The following is a 20,721-nucleotide window of genomic DNA, read 5'->3' on the forward strand; positions in this document are numbered from 1 at the left end:
CAACAAACAAGCAAGCAAGCAATTGTTCTGTTGCATTCAGATCTACCAGCTAGTGGCTACAAAGTGACATTTCGTTCTCCGAAGGGCGCACATGTCCAACAAAGTTAAAGCAGCACCCACTAATGTGGGGCTTCAGCTGTAAGCTCAGCCTCAGCTCGCATCTGAAGCCTCCAGAATTCAATCCACCGAAAGATGCAGCGCAGCCATCAACGTGATATAACACGCTCATCTTTTTGTTTCATTAGAAGCTCATGAAAAGGAGAAACGTCTGAATAGACGAGACCACCACAACTTTTTGAAAATTATTAGAAGGCTAATATCAAAATTTTAAGAGGCCGCCAGATCAGCTAGGAGGACCCTTGTTCCCAAAGCTTCAGGCTCGTTTGCAGCTCTCATGGCGACACCAACCACACCACAAATATGCTACGTATCTTGCAAGCAAAACCAGCATCTAAAGCCACTCAAAGCAGCCACCACTGTGTTTCACAGCTTTTCTGTCATGCATTTGCTAAATCTGTGCGATCCAGGGCCAGCTCTAAACATGTACCACGCACAACTGAATTCATCCCAGCAATACCAGCTCTGAGTTTGTCAGGTCTTTGAGATGGGATCACTCAAGATGACTGAAAAAGCTCCCGGTGCTGCGCTGCCAGAGTCTTCATGTGCCTACTTGCTTCAAGAACTGAAGGTACACATATTTCTTTCAAAACAAACACATCTATACTAGTTCCATTCTAGGTGAAATGCTTACTAAACTCTGCATGGTGCTTAGATGATATGGGATGAAGTTGGGCAAGACCAAAGTGAGAGGGAACGAATACTGGAAGAGCTCGAGCAGGAGTGCCAAGAAGTTTACAGAAGGAAAGTTAATAGTGCGAATATGTCAAGGATTCAGCTGCATCAAGCATTAGCTGAATCTGAAGCTGAATTTACCAACCTGCTCCTATCCCTTGGAGAAAGATCATTCCCAGGCCGAGTAAACATCAGCTTCTTACACATCTCATCATTTAACCATATCAAACAAGAAACCATTGGAAGCTAACATGTATTCCTTTTATGCAGCCTGAAAAAATGGCAGGCACTCTAAAGGAGCAGCTGAATTCCATTACACCCGCCCTACAAGAAATGCAGATGAGAAAAGAAGCCAGAGTAAAACAGTTCATGGAGGTTCAAACTGAAATACAAAGAATTGCTTCTGAAATTGCTGGACGATTGGGGACCGAAACTGTCACTGTAAATGACGAAGATCTGTCACTGAAGAAACTCGAGGAATTCCAAAGCGAATTGCAAATAATGAAAAGAGAGAAGGTACACGTCTCCTTGACTTGATGAGAAACCTGCAATATAATAAATAACAGGCCTGGATCTGATTTTGGAATTTTGTTTTCTCCAGAGTGATCGCCTCTGCAAAGTTGAAGAATACAAAGTTCTAATTCAGAATTTTGGAAAAGTCATGGGAATGGATCCTTCAAAGCTACTCGCTAATGTTCACCCAAGATTGTTAGATGGACCAAACGAGCAACAGACAAAGAATATCAGTGATGAAATCCTCAAAAAGCTCAACATGACTGTTCAGCAGCTTAAAGAAGAGAAGAACAATAGAAGGGAGAAGGTGATTTGTCATATGTCTGGTACCCACCACTGTAGCCACGCTTCACTTGGTTAGGTTAATACATTCAAGCTCTCACGGAGTGATACGTATTGAAAAGAATTAGCGTAATTAGATCAAGAATAGCAGAAAGCAAACTGGCATAATGCATTTGCCAGACACTTCATTAGTCCTCTTACAAAATATCACCTTCGAACTTATTAATAATTTTAGGAGTAACAAGTTATTGCTTCTGCTATTCCAATAGGAAATATATAGTGAAAATTAAAGAAAGAATAATAAAGAAACTTGGGAACTACATACATTATTGCCTACTAATGCAGGTATTATTTTGTAGCTCCAAAACCTCGTAAAAGCATTAACAAACTTATGGGATACACTGGATACTACCATGGAGGAACGCCAACCATATGGGCAAATGAAGATACTTGCAATAACTTCAGTAAATGGTATGTTAGGTCCTGGAAGCCTCACACTTGAGACAATTCAACAGGTAAACCCCAGAGATGAAACTTCAAATCAAAAGAGAAAAAAACGATGTATGTCAGTATATCTTCTTGAAGCTGATAGGTTTTAAAATTTACCATATTGAATGAAATAGGTTGAATCTGAAGTCCAGAGATTGAATCAGCTGAAGGCAAGCAAAATGAAAGAGCTATTCCTAAAAAAGAGAGCAGAGGTCGATGAAATTTGCAAGACATCACACATGGACATGCCTTACCAAACAGAAATGGACAAAATAATGGATCTGATAATGTCAGGTGGGTTTCAGTACTGGGGTATACTTTCCAGTTTCCACTGCATTGACTAATATGGCTATTTGGGGAATAAATGAACAGGAGATGTTGTACACGATGATCTATTAAAGACTATGGATGAATATATATACAAAGCGAAAGAGGAGGCCACAAGCAGGAAAGATATAGTGGACAAGGTCGAGAAATGGATGGCTTCATGTGATGAGGAACGATGGCTAGAAGAATACAGCAGGGTGCAATGGCTGCTTGATGACCATAGACATGTGCCTTCTATTCAGGTCAAATTTTTATCAAGTTGATTATAATTTTTTTTTGTACAGGATGAGAGAAGGTATTCAATAAGCAGAGGAGCCCACAAGCACCTGAAACGGGCAGAGCGTGCTAGAATCATAGTAAACAAAATCCCAGGTACGTATGCTAATAACGCTACAGAGTAACATGGAAACTATGCAACATATATTTACTAGAAATGGTGCAGGCTTGGTAGAACAGTTAATGGCCAAGACACAATTCTGGGAACAGGAGAGAAACAAGATCTTCTACTATGATGAGGTGCAAGCTCATATACTCCAAAACAGAACTGTCTCATTTAAACTCATCAATTCAAAATTTGGACTTTAGAACAAAATCCCTCATAGTTCTCATAGTTCATAAAGCATTTGGATTTAAGAAGATAATTATCCTACACTGATCTAGATGGCCAAAATGTATAGTTCAGTGCGTTACTTTTGCTGTACTAGTAACTTCTTTAATGGCTTTAGCCCATCTTTGAACTATCATGAACATGATTTATACAGAGTCAAACTTTCATACTTGAAAGAGGCCAAAATACTGAACAAATGTGGCATTCTCACATCGCACTATACAATGTTGGTATTGTAGTAGCCAGCTGCACAACATAGATGCATTTTGAATTGGCACCTTTCGAATTTATGTAAACAGAGGCTAGGTATATTTGGAAGTCATTGAATAAGGTAGCAGCAATAAATGTTAACGTAAACTAATAGCCCTCACCTATTTAAGAAACCTTGTGAATATGCTTATTTGCAACAGCAGGATAATAGAAGTTATACATCCGGCATTGAATAGATGTAACCAAGTAAAAATAAAAACTCAGAACACAGCACACCACCCAAAATAAATCAAGAGTGTTAATTAGTATGCAAAACACTAGTGCTTTTTCCCCAAAAGAAAAAAACATAGGGAGCGATGTACCTGAAGAAGGGGGACTTTATGCTCAATTTTTATAGTTTGGATTATGTCACAGCATCTGTGAAGGGAGCATTCTTCCAAGACCACCATTTGGGGGAACTCAGTGCAATAAAGAATAAGCCAGTTAGTCTTGAAACCAAAAATGACTGAAGCAAGCACGTGTAGGCTGGTGCGAAGTATATTGTGCAGACGGCAAGGCATGAAAGGAAATCCATCATATCCAAACAGGCAAGGCAAGGCTACATATGCCATGCCTGTACATAGAAAACATTAAAACAAGCAAAAGGCAGTTAACTTGGGGAAACATATTCCTTAGCATTACAATCTGCAACGATGTAAAAGAAAATTAGAAATTATCGGATGATAATGCATGAGGGATATAGGTGCCCACCGCGAGTGAAGATGGATAAGACTGTGCACTCAACTATGGAAAACCAACCAATACCAGGGCAAGGCCTACAGAGATATTTAGAAAGAAATTCAATATAAACAAAATAGTGGTGATTCTCATAGGAAAGGCGCAAAATCTCCACCCATAAAATCTAAGACATATTTGTATTAAAAGTAAAATTTTGACCAAAGGTTGCATCAATAATTCAATAGATTCACATTCAAATTAATTTTCCGAATTATATTGATTCTTACAATGACAATATATAGTTTAAAAGAAATCAATGGTCAACATCTACATTTCAAGACTTTCTTCTTTTAAAATATGCCGTGCATTGATAGATAGAGGGAGTACTGCACAACAAAAAAGACCTTATGTTACCTTAAACCAAGAAGTTATTCAGGAAATGATCATTCTATTGGTAAATTAATATATATACTCCCTCCATTCCAAATTATTGGTTGGTTTAGCTTTTCTAAATACATAGCATTTGCTATGCACCTAGATATACACTATGTCTAGATACATAGGAAAACTAGTATCTAGAAAAGCCAAAATGACCTATAATTAGGAGTAGAGGGTGTACAGTTTATGTTCAGAAGATGTTATAGAAACAACCTTGCAAAAAATACTGTTGTCTGTATTTGCATGGTTAACTCTTACCTGTAAAAATAGCAATAACAACAAATTCCTTGTATTAAACTATTAAGTGAAATATATTATTAAAAAAACAAACAGCCATGCATACAAAGTCTTAACAGTTTCTTGAGCATAACTGCTAACAGTTTCTTGAGCATAACTGCTAACATAAGCTTTTGCAGCTTCCGCTTCTGGCAATGCTGAAAGACTACATGTTGACACTCAAAGAAAAAGAAGAAGAGAAATACAGGCAACGGGTAAGTTCTCAAATGGTTGATGGTACGGGAATCACCTAACCTGGCTCATACAGGAATGATTGGATAAGGATGTTGCTCTAGGAATTCAGTTTAAATTCGAGCTAGACCCTAAAAGTTTGGATTCCAGCACCACCTCTTATCCAAACAGGATCTACGAATTTCACCTATTACCAGTCAGGATGATGTTGGTTTCATAAACATTTCTTTACAGGAGAATAAAAAGATACAGACTCTACTTGTAAAGAGGAATGAGAATACATTAATGTTAAGGCCCAACACAAGCTTCAGTCGTCCATCAAGCAGAGCCTTCAATAGTCCTGGCTCCACATCCATACGGAGCAGCCAAGTTTCTGCCAAAGTTCTACTACTACCTGACTCAGAGAACTCTCCAGCTGAAAAAGATATGCATGCAAAAAGAATTAGGAACAGAGCTATGCAGAACGCACTGGGAAAAAACAGAAGCTGTTCAACCTCTCATGAAGATAAAACATCAGTCTCCACAGTGAAACAAGGCCTTTCACCAATTTGATTTTTCCATGTTTTTTTTTTTGCCTTCAAATTTTATACAGTAAGTTGTCCGTCCAATATGTGAAGTTACAACTACTGCCTTAAGCTATTAGAAAAAAATGAATATCAGTAGGTTTGTAAGCACCTTATACCATACTAACATATTTATTGATGTATCATTCAGGAAAGTATGCTATTTTAACTTTTTGTATGCTGAACTGCTGATACTTCATGAGATCATATTGCATGGAAGCACACAAGAAATGTGACTTACCACATTGGTGGATCAATTCTATGATTTCTGGCAGCATATCAATCATTTCCTTGCAGAGGATGTGAGAGACGCCAATTAAGATGTGTACGCCCACTTATATTATGGTATAAAACCTGTCCAAATAATAAACAAGAGGACTAGCTAAACATAAAGACAAGGCAATGAACCATGGTACTGCCCAAAGCCATAAAGGAAATAATTTAACATACATCGGTCACAATCATTCCCTCTTCAGGGAGCACACAGTCAGCTACGTGCATCAAGGCGAAAACTCATACACAAGTTACGATGAATAGAAATATAGCGATAGAATGTTCAAACCATGCTCAATTCATGTAAATACTACCAAAGTTATTTTACTTTTATAATTGTTCCTATTCAGTATACCATATCAAGAATATGATTGTATTGCTTTTCTATTGATTTTTATTGTTGTAAAAATGACAAAAGAATCCAATAAGTACTCTTCCTATGCAACATAAAGCAACATAAGAAACTAAAAGGCCAAATAAGCAACTCACAACTTTCTGATCACTTCCTCCTGTGGAGATGTATTCGTCATTAGGGGCAACAGCAACCTGGAATTTATTTCATGAAAAAATTAATGCATCAAAAGGCTTAAGGTAAAGGACCCACAGAGTAGAATATTACAATAAAGGCTCACCGCATTAGCACATCGAGTATGAGTGACAATATGTCTGACGCAAGGTTGACCTAGAGTAACATCCCACATTCCAACACTACAGGCAGAGTAGACTACTAGTTACACATTTTTGCAACTTAAAGACAGATTGATGAATGACAGCATATGTATCTCATTGTGTTAATTACTCACCTGCCATCTCCACTTACAGTAACAAGTACAGGTTCACCGTGCAGCCACTGTGTGGCATTTACCCCCTGATCACCCTCGTCAACATGACTGGAACAGAGAATCTACTCAAAGTCTATACAAAGTTGGGAAACAAAACAAACATGAAAAGCTAATGCCTAAATGATACCATGGAAGATAACGAACATAGAGTACTATTTAATATTTACAGCCTTAATCTGCCAATCCTATGATATTCGAGGATTCAAGTTAAGCAGGATATGTCTATCACTGTATGAACAGAGGTTATCTTGTGGGTAAGCAACAACAAAGTCTTTTAGTCACGAGCAGGGTATTAGCAAGGGTTGTCTCGTGGCAACTGGCAAAACAACATAGTTACTCCCAAGCAGGGTGGGGTAGGATAGAGATGAAACCCAACAAAGCCACCAAGAAAGAGGGTAGAAAAGTAAAAGTTACTCCCTCTGTTTTAATTTACATGTATTAGGTTTGTCCTAAGTCAAATTTAACCAAGTTTGACCAAATTTATAAGAAAAAAATTAATAACATTTACAATACCAAATTTGTCATTGAATCCACCATGAAATATATGTTGATAGTGCATATGCTCGGTAGTATAGTTGTTGCTATATTTTTTTCTATAGACTTGGTCAAAATTAGCTAAGTTTGACTTAGGGCAAACCTAATATGACATGTAAATAAAAACAGAGGGAGTATTAGTAATAGTAAAAGTAGCAATAGTGATCATAGTAAAAGGAGACATGCGCATCCAACCTTTCTAAACTTTGTCTAGTGATATTTTTTTTGAATATTTAGGTTTGACATGTAAAAACAATATGAAAAGATTTGTATTGAGAAGTACTTCCATAATATTACAAGTACATTAGATTTTATAAAAACATGACATAATTGAAGTACAACTTGAACACAGGAATGAGGAACAACTAACATAATGGAACATCATCAGCCTACATCATAATGCGGTAGTAAATATTTCTTGTATTTTCATAATTTTGCAACTTCAGAAATGACTAGCATAGCATGAAGTTCTTCCTAAAAGGAGAAGTTTGAATGCACAAGTATAAAACTCTGCCTTATGTTTTCTACTTGTGAAGATTATACTTCAGTAGACTAATAAAACAAATGACAACCATCTATGTCAGATAACTAGAAACAGCACATCAATCCATTGGAAAACTAAATTTCAATTTATAACATAAATGACTTACACTAGGTTGACCACTAAAGTTCATAAAGTGACACCGAAGTTTCAGGCATTGAACTAATTAATAGATGCAATATTGATTAGTGACACATTTACATTACCCTGGCAGTTGACTAGTATATTCTGCAGTAGGCATCTGATTTCCATGGCTCAAGCAATGTAAAGGCCGAAAAAACCGCATGTCTCTGCTTTGCGAAACGTCCTTGCTTTGATTAATTGGGACTAGTCTTGTATCCCAAACCAAAGTATTATTTGATGTGCTAGAAGCAGAAAAATAGGTGCCGCAGTTGCTAAATGAAACAGATGTAACCTGTCGAGAAACAACATATCTACTATCAGTTCTCAGAGAACGGATATGTTAGTAACTAAGAGGTAATACAAAAAGTTTCACTATCAGAAAGTGCATGCAAGCCTCATACTTAGATGGGAATCAACACAAAGAATCACATAACAATATCAATTGAAACTACAGCCCTTAATCCCAACATCTATGGAAAAACAATACCTCACAACCAGTTCCCACTGACAAATGGTTAATTGCAGAACAAGTACGGACGTCAAATAAGCCGATAGTCCCATCACCAGAACCTGCATATTGGAGGGAACAATAACTATAAAGTCTTTACTGCAGCTGCAATTGCAAAGGATTCCATGCAACAGGAAGGGTAAATAACCTGTAATGATAGTGTTCCCAGCAGGGTTGGCTTTAAGGGAAGTAATATACTGTGAAAGAGATATGTTAGTGCTCTGTTGACCTCTAAAAGTCTCACATAGAAACAAATGGAAAAGGTACATACAGAATCACTTGCAGAGAAAGATAAGTATGACTCTGGAGAATCAATATCCCATAATTGTACCACAGCTGAGCCACCATAATCACAGTCACTTCCGCATGCCAGATGATTTTCACTATAGAACTCCATTGTATCAACTGAAGGATAGACCATATCCTGGGACCTACATTAAGACGGATTCACAGGGTATGGGGATGGTTTAAGAATATTGGGATTTTGCAGGCTTACGTGGCGATACAAAATAGATGTCAACCAGGCACTGATAAGCTTGCACCGTATATCATACAAATCAACAGATTGCATAGTTGACAGAGTTTTAAACATAGACTGACAAAACAAATGGGTCACAATAGGATGATAGGTGACACTTTCATCAGAATAGTAAATAACTGTAGAAGTAATATGAAAAAATATATCTTAAGCATGATAAGCCATCATTGAATTCATTTCTATTAGTTTTTTACCAGCTTCATCACTTCAACAAGAGGAAAAAATATCACAAAGATGGCATTTCCATTTCCATTTATCCTCTCTAGAAGCTCAGGCCACATAAAGCATTCATCTTTAGTCCTTACTTTAGAAAGCTTTTCACTTTCTAATTATCTCTGTCTTGAAGGGAAAAGGTTGCAAAACGGAACCTTAAGTTTCCACTTTCTACACAACCATATCAACATAACAAGTGAATGAGCATTTTTTTTTCAGCATTTCTTAGAAAATCATAACATTTTTCTAAAGATAATATAATTTTATTGATATTCGCAGTCAAAGTGACACACTGGAGACCGTGTCAATGCACTAAAGACTTATATTTGTGACCGGAGGAAGTACACAATTATATGAAGATGCACATAGCACACCAAAATATTAGACATGTAAGGTCTAGATTGCATGATGCAGTCCATTTTTTTATTGCATAAGAAAAAACTAAACACCGTTGTAACAATAGGATTTCAGTTTAAAAAATGAGGGGGAGGTTCAATATTTCACTATAATGCATTAGCTTAAAAACAAAAGCGGGATGGAAAAGGAAATATTTGTGTTACCTCAAGTTCGAATTCAGATCAGAAGCAAGTTCACCTCTTAAAGCATTCCATAGTAGAAGCTTCCCATCACCTTTTGCCCCGCTAGTGACAACAAGACCTGTAAATGAACACTATGTTGCGATCAAAATAACAAAGAAAAATGAAGTAAAAATAGAGGTAATATATTATTGATTTAAGAGAAGTTGAAGACTACAGAAATGTACAAACCGATAGAGTCAACACAGTTACAATATAAAAAAAGTAATAAATGGATGAATAAAAAAAATATTCACTGGCCATCCACTGTAATGATGTGTCAAAACACAGAAAGTGATCCCCATTATCAGCAATTAGTATATCCTAAACTTCTATAGAGGTTCCGCACGTCATCCAACAAAATCACTATTCTAACGAGCGACAAGCACAAAAACAGAAATGATCATGAGGTTGTTGTCTATTCTTTCCACTGGAAAATCTGCCTTCTTCAGCATCAATTGTCTAAGAAAACTACTAGCATAGCAAGAAAAAAAGGAAAGCTTGGAGCTCAAAAAAGGTTAAAAAAAAGGCATCTATAAATGCAACAGATGTAGGAATTTGTTGGGCATAAAGAGATAAGGTCAATGGAGAGCACACGTACAGGATTGCCATTTATTCACTGCCATAGCATTAATTTTTTGAGTATGCCCCACCGAATTTCGGTCATCACCACCCAGCGTATAGAGGCAAGACCCTGTGATGCAGTCCCATACCTATCCTCCATTTACAGGAACAGAAGCAACAAAAAGTGTTATTTCTCACAATAATTGCAATAATTGGCATGGAACAAAATCTAACTACCTTCAATAAATTAGAAGCACAAGATACGATACTTGCTCCTTTGACTGCAAATGCGACAGACTGAACCTGAGAACAAGTAGAACCAAGTAACAATACCGATCAGCATTGTAAAAGTAAGTGTAAGTGTAGAGAGTTGGGCAAACACCACACACCCTAATGAGGGGGGGTGACCTTTCATTATATAGGCCGTATAGGCTTGGAGTACAAGTTAGGGTACAAATACAATACAAGACCATATACAACTCTATATATCTAACACCCGCCCGCAGTCGCAGGGGAAGCATCACGAACACCAAGACTGGACCTAAAATCAGTAAACAATTGTACAGGAAGACCCTTAGTCATGATATCAGCATACTGATGTGATGAAGGAGCATGGAGGACCCGGACTTCCCCCAAAGCGACCTTCTCACGGACAAAGTGGATGTCAATCTCAATGTGCTTCGTTCGTCGATGGTGAATTGGGTTAGCTGTCATATAGACAGCACTAACATTGTCACAAAAGACAACCGTAGCCTTCTTGAGAGGAAGATGAAGTTCCTGAAGAAGCTGACGCAGCCAACAACACTCAGCCACAACGTGAGCAACTGCCCTGTACTCGGCCTCGGCACTCGAACGAGAAACTGTGTGCTGCCGCTTGGACTTCCAAGATACCAGAGTATCACCAAGATAAACACAATAACCCGAAGTAGAACGCCTCGAATCAGGACAACCAGCCCAGTCGGCATCAGAATAGGCTGTGAGGGTATCAACAGGACCTGTACCAATGTGTAGGACAAAAGACAGTGTGCCCTTCACATAGCGCAAGATGCACTTGACAAGCCCAAGATGTGGCTCCCGAGGATCATGCATGAACAAACAGACCTGCTGAACAGCATATGCAAGATCAGGACGAGTCAAGGTGAGGTACTGCAAAGCTCCAGCAAGACTCATGTACTCAGAAGCATTGGCCACAGGTGCACCATCTGTGGCAGACAACTTGGACTTGGAATCCACTGGCGTCAATACAAGATGGCAATCACTCATACCAGCACGCTGAAGAAGGTCCAAGGCATACTGTCGCTGAGACAGAGATAACCCATCTGAAGAGCGAGTAACAGTAACTCCCAGAAAGTGATGAAGTGCTCCAAGATCTGTCATAGCAAACTCAGCATGAAGTCGATCAGTAATGTGCTGAAGCAGGACAGAGGACGAGGCAGTAAGAACGATGTCATCCACATATAACAGAAGGTAGGCAGTGTCAGCACTAGTCTTGTAGACAAACAATGAGTGGTCAGACTCTGAAGGAACAAAACCCAACTGTCGTAAGTATGTGGCAAACCGCTGATGCCAAGCACGAGGAGCCTGCTTCAGACCATAAAGAGACTTCTGGAGAAGGCAGACATAATCAGGATATGCAGGATCAACAAAACCAGGAGGCTGTTGACAGTAAACTGTCTCATCAAGACGACCGTGAAGAAAAGCATTCTTCACATCAAGCTGGTGAATCGGCCACTGTCGAGAAGCTGCAATGCTCAGAACCGTCCGAATGGTCTCTGGCTTAACAACCGGACTGAATGTCTCATCAAAGTCAAGACCAGGCTGTTGAGTGAATCCGCGGGCGACCCAACGAGCCTTGTGACGAGACAGAGAGCCATCTGAACTATACTTAAGCTTGTAAATCCACTTCCCTGTCACAACATTAGCACCAGGAGGCCGAGGAACAAGACGCCAAGTATCATTGTCAATCAGGGCCTGAAACTCATCTGCCATAGCTGTGCGCCAATTGGGATCAGCAAGCGCACTACGATAATTGCTCGGAACAGGAGAAGCAACCTTATGATCAGCAGATAAATTCCGGTAATCGACAGGGTTTATGGTACCAGTCTGAAGACGAGTCAACCGCCGTAGAGTAGGCGGCGGTGAGGGGCCGCGCATCGGCCGGAAAGGAGGCTTAGGCGGCCGAAGATCACGCGCTGTAGCACCATACCGTCGAACAGGAAGAGGACCATTGACGGGGTGACGATGGTAGACGTTGCCGAAACGCCCAGCCGGAGCAGCAGGTCCGGTAGGCATTGGTGGAGCAGCGGGGACGACAGGAACAGCAGGCGCTGGTGGAGCAGCGGCTGGAGAAGGCGCAGGAACAATCTCCACGGAGTCTGTCCCGCCAAGAGGAAGACACCCGCCCGTAGTCGAAACAGATCCTGACGAGGGCACGAGACCACACCCGCCCGGACTGCCAGTAGCTGCAGCGTCGTCGAGAGGCCCTGACAGGGGCACGAGACCACACCCGCCCGGACTGCCAGAAACCGAAGTGCCAGATGGGGGTACGGAACCACACCCACCAGACGTGGAGACACCCAGAGCGCCAGGTAGGGGCACTAGACCACACCCACCAGACTGGGAAACGTCGGGGCTTGGTGGGGGTACGAAACCACGCCCACCAAGCAATCTGCCACCAGCTGCATGATCAGTAAAACAAGGTGCAATATCCAAGTCGTGACCGAGAAGAAAATCAAAGGAGCTGGTGGGAGTGCTAGAGTCACGCGCAAACGGAAAAGAGAGCTCATCAAATACAACATGACGAGAGATGATGATCCGGCGCGTGGAGAGATCCAAACAACGATATCCCTTGTGAGCAGAGGGGTACCCCAAAAACACACAGGCAGTGGAACGCGGCGCAAGCTTATGCGGGGATGTGGCCTGTAGATTGGGGTAACAAAGGCATCCAAAGACACGTAAATGCTCATAGGAGGGAGGAGATTGGTACAAACGAGTGTACGGGACTTCGTTGCGAATGGAAGAGGAGAGGCGCCGGTTAAGCAAGTATGTGGCGGCTGCAAGGGCCTCAGCCCAGTACTTGGGGGGCATGGACGCATGGATGAGCATGGTGCGCATAGAGTTATTGAGGGTACGAAGCACACGTTCAGCTTTGCCATTTTGTGGGGAAGTGTAGGGACATGAGAGATGGAAGACGATGCCGTGGGCAGCAAGCAAGTCGTGCATGGCATGGTTAACAAACTCCGTCCCGTTATCAGCTTGGAAGCATCTAACGGTAGAACCGAACTGTGTGCGAACGTATGGGATAAAATCAGCAAGGTGCTGACGGACCTCAGACTTGTGCTTAAGTGGAAACGTCCAGCAAAAATGAGTGAAATCATCCAGCAAAACCAAATAATAAGAATAGCCAGAAATACTAGGAACTGGTGATGTCCAAACATCACAATGAACTATCTCGAAAGGGGAAACAATCTGTGAACGAGATGAACTAAAAGGGAGACGCGCATGTTTGCCAAGTTGACAGGCGTGGCAAAGGGTGCGGTCTATTTTATTACATGAAAGTAGATTGTGTTTCCTGAGACTAGCTATGGCGGCTGGAGCAGGATGACCGAGGCGACGGTGCCACACCGAGGAAGATGCTGCAAGGAGGGCGGTAGCAGTGGGCTGGGCAGCAGGCGAGATGGTGTAGAGATCGCCTGAGCTATTGCAGCGAAGAATCACGCATCCTGTCTTGGGTTCCTTAACAGAGAAACCAAAAGCGTCAAATTCTATAGAACCACCATTATCGCGGGTAAACTGGCGAACAGAAAGTAAATTGCGAACAATGGAGGGAGCGATAAGGATGTTGTTTAGGAGGAATTTAGCGGAATTGGTGTCTAGAATCGAGGAGCCGCGGGTCGTGACAGGGATACGTGCACCATTGCCTACTAGAATTGAAGAATCAACAGCTGGAAGACGAGAGTGGAGTATACCTTCAGATGAATGCATGTGAGTGGAAGCGCCGGTGTCCATCACCCAGGTGTCACCTTGCAGCGACATCTGCTGCAGAGCAGCCACAAGGCCAGCCATGTCCCACTGCGCCTGGCCGCCGGATTGCTGCGCAGCAACCGCAGTGTGGGCCTGGGGAGCAGACCCAAGAAGTCCAGGGCCACCGCGCTGTTGTCCACCGCCACGCGAGCCCTGGCCGCCGCCGCCGAAGCCGCCCGCCAGACCCTGCTGACCCCATGGATTGATGCAAATCCAGGGTCCATTAGGGTTGGGCGCGTGTGGCTGTTGCGGCTGTTGGCCGCCGCCGCCGCCCTTGCGGTTGTTGTTCCTCTTCCGCCTCTGCTGGCCACCGCCGCCACCGCCGCCCTGCTGTTGTTGCTGCGCCAGGAGTTGCTGAGGAGGAGGCGGCATGGAGGAGCGGCAGGAGGACCCGCAACCAGAGGAGCCGCAGCCGGAGGGCGTGGAGGCGTTGAGAGCGGTGGAGGTGACCAGCTTGGCCTCCTCGGCCAGGCGCAACTCCTTGAGGGCAAGGCGATCAAGGGCGCTGGAGAAGGTGATGTCGGGGTCATCAGCGATGATGTCGCAGGTGGAGCTGAAGCGAGGATTGGCGCCTCGAAGCAGGTTGAGCACCATCATCGTGTCATCGACGGGTCTGCCGACGTCACGAAGGCGATCAGCAGCCTTCTTCATCTCCTGGCCGTAGGCTTCGACGGACAAATCCCCCTGAGTCAGGGTCATGAAGGCCTGACTCAGGAAGATAGCACGGGGTGCCCGATTCGCCCGGAAGCGGGCAGCGATGCCGGCCCAAAGCTTGTGTGCCGTCGGGTCCGCCTCCATGATGAAGTCGTGAACGGCGTCGGAGATGGTGATGTAGATCCAGGAACGGACGCAGCAGTCCTCCTGAATCCACAGAGGGGTGAGGGGATTGGGAGGTGCTGTTCCGTCGATGTGCGACATCAGGGCGAAAGTGCCGCACATAGCCTCGAAGCACGCCTTCCACTTGGAGAAGTTGTCGGCGCGGAAGTCAAGCTTCATCGGGACGTAGGAGTGCACGTTGATCGCGGCGTAGGGGAGCGCCATGGGAGAATCAATCTGTGCAGCAGGGTCGTCGCCGAAGAGAAGAGAAAACCCGATGGAGCAATCGGAATCGCTGTCACCGGAGTCCACGTGGGTGATGGTGGACATTAACAGATGGGATCTGGTGTGGTGGAGAGGTCGCGCGCAGCCAGGGAGGCGGCGGCGCGAAGGGCAGCGGAAGAGAGGAGGCACACGTGGCTAGGGAGGGGGGCGGCGCGCGCTAGGGCAGGGAGGGAGGGAGAGAGGCAGGCCTAGGGTTTAGGCTCTATACCATGTAGAGAGTTGGGCAAACACCACACACCCTAATGAGGGGGGTGACCTTTCATTATATAGGCCGTATAGGCTTGGAGTACAAGTTAGGGTACAAATACAATACAAGACCATATACAACTCTATATATCTAACAGTAAGCATGCCAAATAATAGAAAACAAAGAATAATATCCAAAAATCACAAAATTCTAATATAATGTGAAATTCAGATTGATTAGTATTTGTGCAACAAAGACTCTTAGCTGGCAGTAACATAATTCAAAATATTATCAAATATGCTGATGGAAGCAGTCAGTTTCTCATTGTATAGGGCATAGAATGTAGAGGCAATGTGACAAAGATCCGAGCGTGAAGCATGAAACCTAAATATTGCGATAGAAAGGCTCGAGCATGTCACATCAGTACATCACACATGATTACTGCCACATGATCGTGAGGATTTTATCCAGCTAGGAAGGAAAGGGACAACAGGGGTAGATGCAACATGAAAACTTATTCAGCATACCTTGGTATTGTGGCCTCTAAGCTGAATTGCCCTTCCGGAAAGAAGATTGAAAAGCAATAACTCGTTGGGTGCCTGAATTAATGAAATATTATGTAATATTAACTTATTAAAATAAACCAAAAGAAAAAAAAATGTACCCAGTACTCAAAGCACCCAGCAAGGTATAATATATCAATAGATTAAAATAAGTAGATCAAAGCTCCCACCAAAGATAAGGAACTTTAAGACATTGCAGTGATATTTTTTACAGTAACAGGACAGGAGTATTATTGAAAACAAAACAGCACTAACCTCATTAGAGCTAGAAACAAGCTGAGGCAACCCTTCTGGATGAAATTTTACATCAAGAACTTTGCGGACACCTTGCTGGGCAACACAACAGTAAATCCATCAGATAGGAATGCTTAGATATACAACAACAAAAAAGATGACGACAAAACCTTTTTGTTCCAAGCAAATTGCGTATACACTAAGCCACCAACAAGACTGGGGGAAATTTATATAAAAATATAAAAGGCATCAATAATAATAACATTTCTGGAAACATTAGTTTTGTCCTATAAGACCCCTATTAACAATTTGCCCATCCAGTCACCCCTCTTGCTGATTGACATGCTCCATGTCCAGAAGAATTTTTGGATAAAAAGTTATAGAGAATTGTTATGGTTGCCTGTTGGACCATCTGGTGTCACTGCAGGTCCAACATTTTTGAATCTAGAGTTCTTTCTTTAGCCACATGGAAAGGTATATTAAGAGAGGATTTGGCTCTAATATTGCATAGAGAAAAACCTACGCTAAGGGTGTTGTTAGAAAAGTGGTTGTTAATTTTTAACAGTGGAATAGGGTAGGGTTTTATTTTGGCTTACAGCTGATGTAACAAATTGTAGATAATCCCTCTGTTTCGCTGTTTGGTCCATGGCACACCATGCGCACTGACCAAGGAAGTATGATTCCAAGAAAAAGTTATAGTGATTGTTCATTCATACCCCAGTTAAATAACATGAAAACAACCAATTCTCTTTTTCAAAGCATTTTATTTTGGGGTGTGGGGTGTGTCAGGGAGGAGGGGATGCAATAATTACGCTCTTAATGTCCTCAATGGACAAATATTATAAAATATACTATCCCGAGGCTATGGACAAACATAGTTAGATGGGGGGTCTTTGTTCTGTTGAAAAAATAAAACTCAGTAGGTGCCTCCCTGCTGCTCCATGCCTCCATTAGAAAACAGGTCATCTTCCTATGTGAGACTTATGGCCATACTACATCATTGTGAGTAAACACTAAATAGTAAGCTAGATTATATCCATCTCACCTTTCTTGATTGAAGCTACACAGGATAATTTACTTGACACGGGAACCAAATATATATTGTTTAGTGACAAGCAGAAACAAGTATGCATTTAATAAAAAAAATATACACCAGAAGAGTGCTTAACATTGCATAAAGAGAAGATAGTCAAAGCAAACCATCAGATATCAAAATTTTGAACTTGCACAAGATTCCAATGCCAAATGCGTGAGAGATCCATACCCTATCATGAGGCTGTGCAGAAGGAGCACTTGACGTATAAGCACACGAAGTTGGACACCAAGACAGGTAGCCTTTTCTCACAAGAGGTACTGCAGGCCCTTCAAACTGGACTGCAGGTGAATTCCATCCTAATTGAAAATCAAAGAATAACTCATTATAATTTCAGAAGAAAATGAAAAGGTATACAGAACTGTTTGAAAGGGAAGAAAGCAACTCAGCACTAATCTTTAGAGAACAAACATGCCTTCAAGAAATGGAGTCCATCTTTCAGAATTTCGTCCAGCATAACCTCCATAAGAAGAAGCTTGAGACCAACTGGCACCAGTTTCACGTCCGTCGAGACAGAACGATATATTTTTCTTAATATCTCTAGGTCGGAACAGTGGATTAGCATGTCCTTTCCAAATGTTGAAATTTCTTGTAGCATCACTACTTGAATTAGAATTTTGTTCATTCCGCGCAGTTCCTGCATGGTGTCACCACAATTGGTCAGTCTGTACCTGTCGAAACATATTGGCAGTTATATAATAGCTTAAAAGTTAATATTTCATTAAAAATCAGGTAATTATAGATTAACAGTAGTATTCAAGATTAAAAAAAAAGTTGTAACACACTTGCACACCAACATTCCTGGGTGATCTCAGCATGCAAAGGACATTGTAGCCTAATCTTCAGAGTAAATTTAAAATATCCAAGGTTGACAGGAATCATAACTATGTTACAAAATCGATGTCATTTTGTAATGTGAGCAGTCCAACTTGCAAAAAATTGAGACTAACATAAACAAAGATTTTCATTTATAGGAGCGCTTGGAGACTAGCTATCAATGTGCCTGAACCTTGAACTTATTTCTTTCGGGTTTCATCTCTAGCCTACCCCAACTTGCTTGGGAAAAAAGGCTATGTTGTTGTTGTTGTTGTTGATCAATGATGTTAGTAGATTTGTCACCAAAAGTACTTCCAAAAAATAGTAGGAAGTTGAAAAGGTACTGCTAAAAGGCTTGCGTATATAAAACAACTATTTTGGAACAGAAATAGCATACATGAGGCAAACCAAAAAGGATGTATCTAAGATCAACTAGTACCGGTTATACCAACAGATGATTAATCCTAAATCAGGCAAAATGACAAACCTGTCGACGCTTCACTATAACACCATGCAGGTGTAACAATGATAGGGTTTCTTTTCCTGTTTTGCCCAAGTTCACTTTCTGTGGCTGCAGCTGGGATTGACTTTTCACTGACGAAAACCTTAGTTGCCTCTGAAGGGGCTGATGCGCTTGCAGCAGTATTACCTTCTCGTATATTCATGTTAGTATCTGGATTTTGAGGTTCCACATACGATGAATCTGCTTCTTTAGTGGCAACGGTGCGACATTGATTTAACAGCACAGCAGTCAATTGGTTCTGCAAATCTGTCAAACTGGAATACATCAAAGAATATGTTAGTGACAACTATTTACAAATTAACAGAAAAAAATTCAGAGTTAGCTGCCTACAGTTCATATTTGAGCAAAGCTTCCTTCTTTTTGGACAATGACGTCTTCTTGTCCCTAGGAGTTGCATTTCCACCTTGAAATCTGCCTGCTGCACTCTGTTGTTTGCCTGCACTGCCACTGGGGAACCTACCTGCAATTTGCCAGAATGCTAACCTCTTATGGAAACGCTTCAAGAAAATATGCAAAAATATCAAACGTAAACCTGTTACTGGAGGTATAGTTTTCCGCAATGGTGCTATGTTTTCTTCTGGAGCCACTGGAGCAGCACTCGGTTGAACTGTGGCTCTAGCCGCAGAAAGCTGTAGAGTCTGCAAATCAAGAATCAGCTTTTATACTCCTTTACCAGTTTAGCACTTACAAAGAATAGGGAGAAAAACATTTCTTGCAGAAACCGATCAAAAGGTTAAGAAATCCAAATGTACCTTTGGCAGCTTCCCCTTCTTTTTTAGCATCTTCAAGTGCATCCTCTGGGTATAGTGAATCAAATGATATTTTGAATGTTTCTCAACCAGCTTGTCCATTATCTTAGGGTTCGATGCAAGCCAGTCTGATATTTGCTGTGTGGCAACTAGTGAGTCCATATCAAGAGATTCCAACCACTGGTACACAGGCTTCCATAGATCAGTTCGCTGGAACCTGTAGGGGAATGCGCTCTGGTCCGCATCTAAAACCTGACGTTTAAGGACAAAATAAAAGTGAACTGCGACTCAGTTGTGTTGAACAAGTATGGGGGAATCTAGAAGGCAGGTATATGTGTCTAACAGATATGGAGAAGGACAGTTCCATCAGAGCTATAACGCAGAAGCAGCAGGCTACATGAAGTACGGAGAGTTGATAACACATTTCAGTTAAGGGACCAATGTGCTCAAAGAGCTCCGAACTGAATTAATTGCCACTGTAGTTCAACCATTCATAGAAACTCTGCAACCTCTACGACAGAGCAAAAGAGTAAACCAAAATAGTGTAAAAAAAAGAGTAAACCAAAATCAGTGGTCTTTGGATTGATTCAGAAATAAAACAGATCAGACTCGACGCCCCCCCCCCCCAAAAAAAGGCACAAATGAAGCGCGCAAACCTATCAATCCCATCAACTGGGCAACAGGGGAGTCACGTAATGAATCGCAAACAGATCGGGTGTGGTGGGGTTGGGTTACCTGGTCGCCGCGGAGGGCGAGGAGGCGCTGGTGTAGCTGAGAGCGGGGCAGAGAGGGGAGCTCGGGGCGGTGGGCGTCGATGTAGGCGTCGACCTCGGGCTCGGTGGGCGGGCGGCCGTCGGGGAAGGACTCGAGCCAGGCGCACGCGGAGATCTCCCATGGGTGCGGCGGCCGCGTCGAGGAGGAAGAAGGCGGCGCGGCGGGGGTTTGGGGTTGGGGAGGGGTCGGGTTCGGGGGCGTGGCCGGGGCGGCCGACGCGGGGGCAGGGGTTTGGGGGTGGAACGGCGCGGGGACGGGGAGGGGCAGCGGCGCGTCCGGCGGGAGCGCGCGGAGCGGGAGGATGGCCTGCGGCTCCGGCATTCGAGGCGGCGCCGGCGGCCGGGGACGGAGAGGGAGTCCGGGAGACGCGACGGTTCCTGGTGTGGTGGGTTTTGGGGGGTTTGCTTGTGGTGTGCTCGATGGCACGGTGAAATAGTAGGAAACTAGGAAATGACCGCTCGTCGGGGTCTGGCCTGTGGGATGGCCGGATCGGTCCGCGACGCAGGGAGTGGCACGGTCCGTGAATGCGGAGGAGGGATGG

At 42.7% G+C, this 20,721-nt stretch overlaps 2 protein-coding genes across 14 annotated transcripts; one reads left to right on the plus strand and one right to left on the minus strand.

Moving 5' to 3' along the window:
• Positions 1 to 408: 408 nt before the first annotated feature.
• On the plus strand, positions 409 to 5,591 carry LOC120680227 (65-kDa microtubule-associated protein 8-like). Its single transcript, XM_039961838.1, has 11 exons — positions 409 to 688; positions 773 to 976; positions 1,063 to 1,308; positions 1,394 to 1,612; positions 1,947 to 2,102; positions 2,211 to 2,370; positions 2,449 to 2,600; positions 2,688 to 2,775; positions 2,846 to 2,919; positions 4,792 to 4,866; positions 5,078 to 5,591. The coding sequence occupies exons 1-11, from the start codon at positions 605 to 607 to the stop codon at positions 5,393 to 5,395; spliced, it is 1,776 nt and encodes a 591-aa protein (XP_039817772.1). The 5' UTR covers positions 409 to 604; the 3' UTR covers positions 5,396 to 5,591.
• Positions 1,020 to 20,625, minus strand: LOC120680226. 13 transcript variants are annotated; one of them, XR_005677542.1, is made up of 25 exons: positions 20,142 to 20,577; positions 19,410 to 19,658; positions 19,190 to 19,295; positions 18,988 to 19,117; positions 18,622 to 18,911; positions 17,734 to 17,955; positions 17,490 to 17,617; positions 16,247 to 16,321; positions 15,956 to 16,027; positions 10,355 to 10,420; positions 10,155 to 10,266; positions 9,539 to 9,635; positions 8,499 to 8,658; positions 8,376 to 8,424; positions 8,207 to 8,289; positions 7,803 to 8,011; positions 6,483 to 6,569; positions 6,312 to 6,387; positions 6,169 to 6,225; positions 5,648 to 5,760; positions 5,125 to 5,258; positions 4,589 to 4,633; positions 3,971 to 4,035; positions 3,583 to 3,678; positions 1,032 to 2,121 (listed from the first exon to the last, which is right to left on the minus strand). XR_005677542.1 is itself a non-coding variant. In XM_039961836.1 (21 exons), exons 1-20 carry the CDS (start codon positions 20,499 to 20,501, stop codon positions 5,686 to 5,688), a joined length of 2,703 nt encoding a protein of 900 aa, XP_039817770.1. In that variant the 5' UTR covers positions 20,502 to 20,577; the 3' UTR covers positions 4,668 to 5,258; positions 5,648 to 5,685. The 13 variants fall into 13 exon arrangements, 2 of the variants coding, with proteins under 2 accessions (XP_039817770.1, XP_039817771.1); XR_005677539.1 differs by having other exon boundaries at positions 3,583 to 3,833; XR_005677537.1 differs by having other exon boundaries at positions 3,583 to 3,904.
• Between the last annotated feature and the right edge of the window lie 96 nt (positions 20,626 to 20,721).

This window comes from Panicum virgatum, chromosome 6N (genome assembly GCF_016808335.1).
Source record: "Panicum virgatum strain AP13 chromosome 6N, P.virgatum_v5, whole genome shotgun sequence".
Taxonomy (NCBI): Eukaryota; Viridiplantae; Streptophyta; class Magnoliopsida; order Poales; family Poaceae; genus Panicum; species Panicum virgatum.

What these genes read in the sequence shown, in the direction of transcription:
- LOC120680227 (XM_039961838.1), top strand. Translation starts at nt 605, where the DNA reads ATGGGATCACTCAAGATGACTGAAAAAGCTCCCGGTGCTGCGCTGCCA. An exon ending in ACTTGCTTCAAGAACTGAAG is followed by an intron (nt 689 to 772) that starts GTACACATATTT and finishes CATGGTGCTTAG; the next exon opens with ATGATATGGGATGAAGTTGG. An exon ending in AAAGATCATTCCCAGGCCGA is followed by an intron (nt 977 to 1,062) that starts GTAAACATCAGC and finishes CCTTTTATGCAG; the next exon opens with CCTGAAAAAATGGCAGGCAC.
- LOC120680226 (XM_039961836.1), bottom strand. Translation starts at nt 20,501, where the DNA reads ATGCCGGAGCCGCAGGCCATCCTCCCGCTCCGCGCGCTCCCGCCGGAC. An exon ending in AACTATACCTCCAGTAACAG is followed by an intron (nt 19,118 to 19,189) that starts GTTTACGTTTGA and finishes GGCAAATTGCAG; the next exon opens with GTAGGTTCCCCAGTGGCAGT. An exon ending in GATCTGAATTCGAACTTGAG is followed by an intron (nt 8,659 to 9,538) that starts GTAACACAAATA and finishes GTCTTAATGTAG; the next exon opens with GTCCCAGGATATGGTCTATC.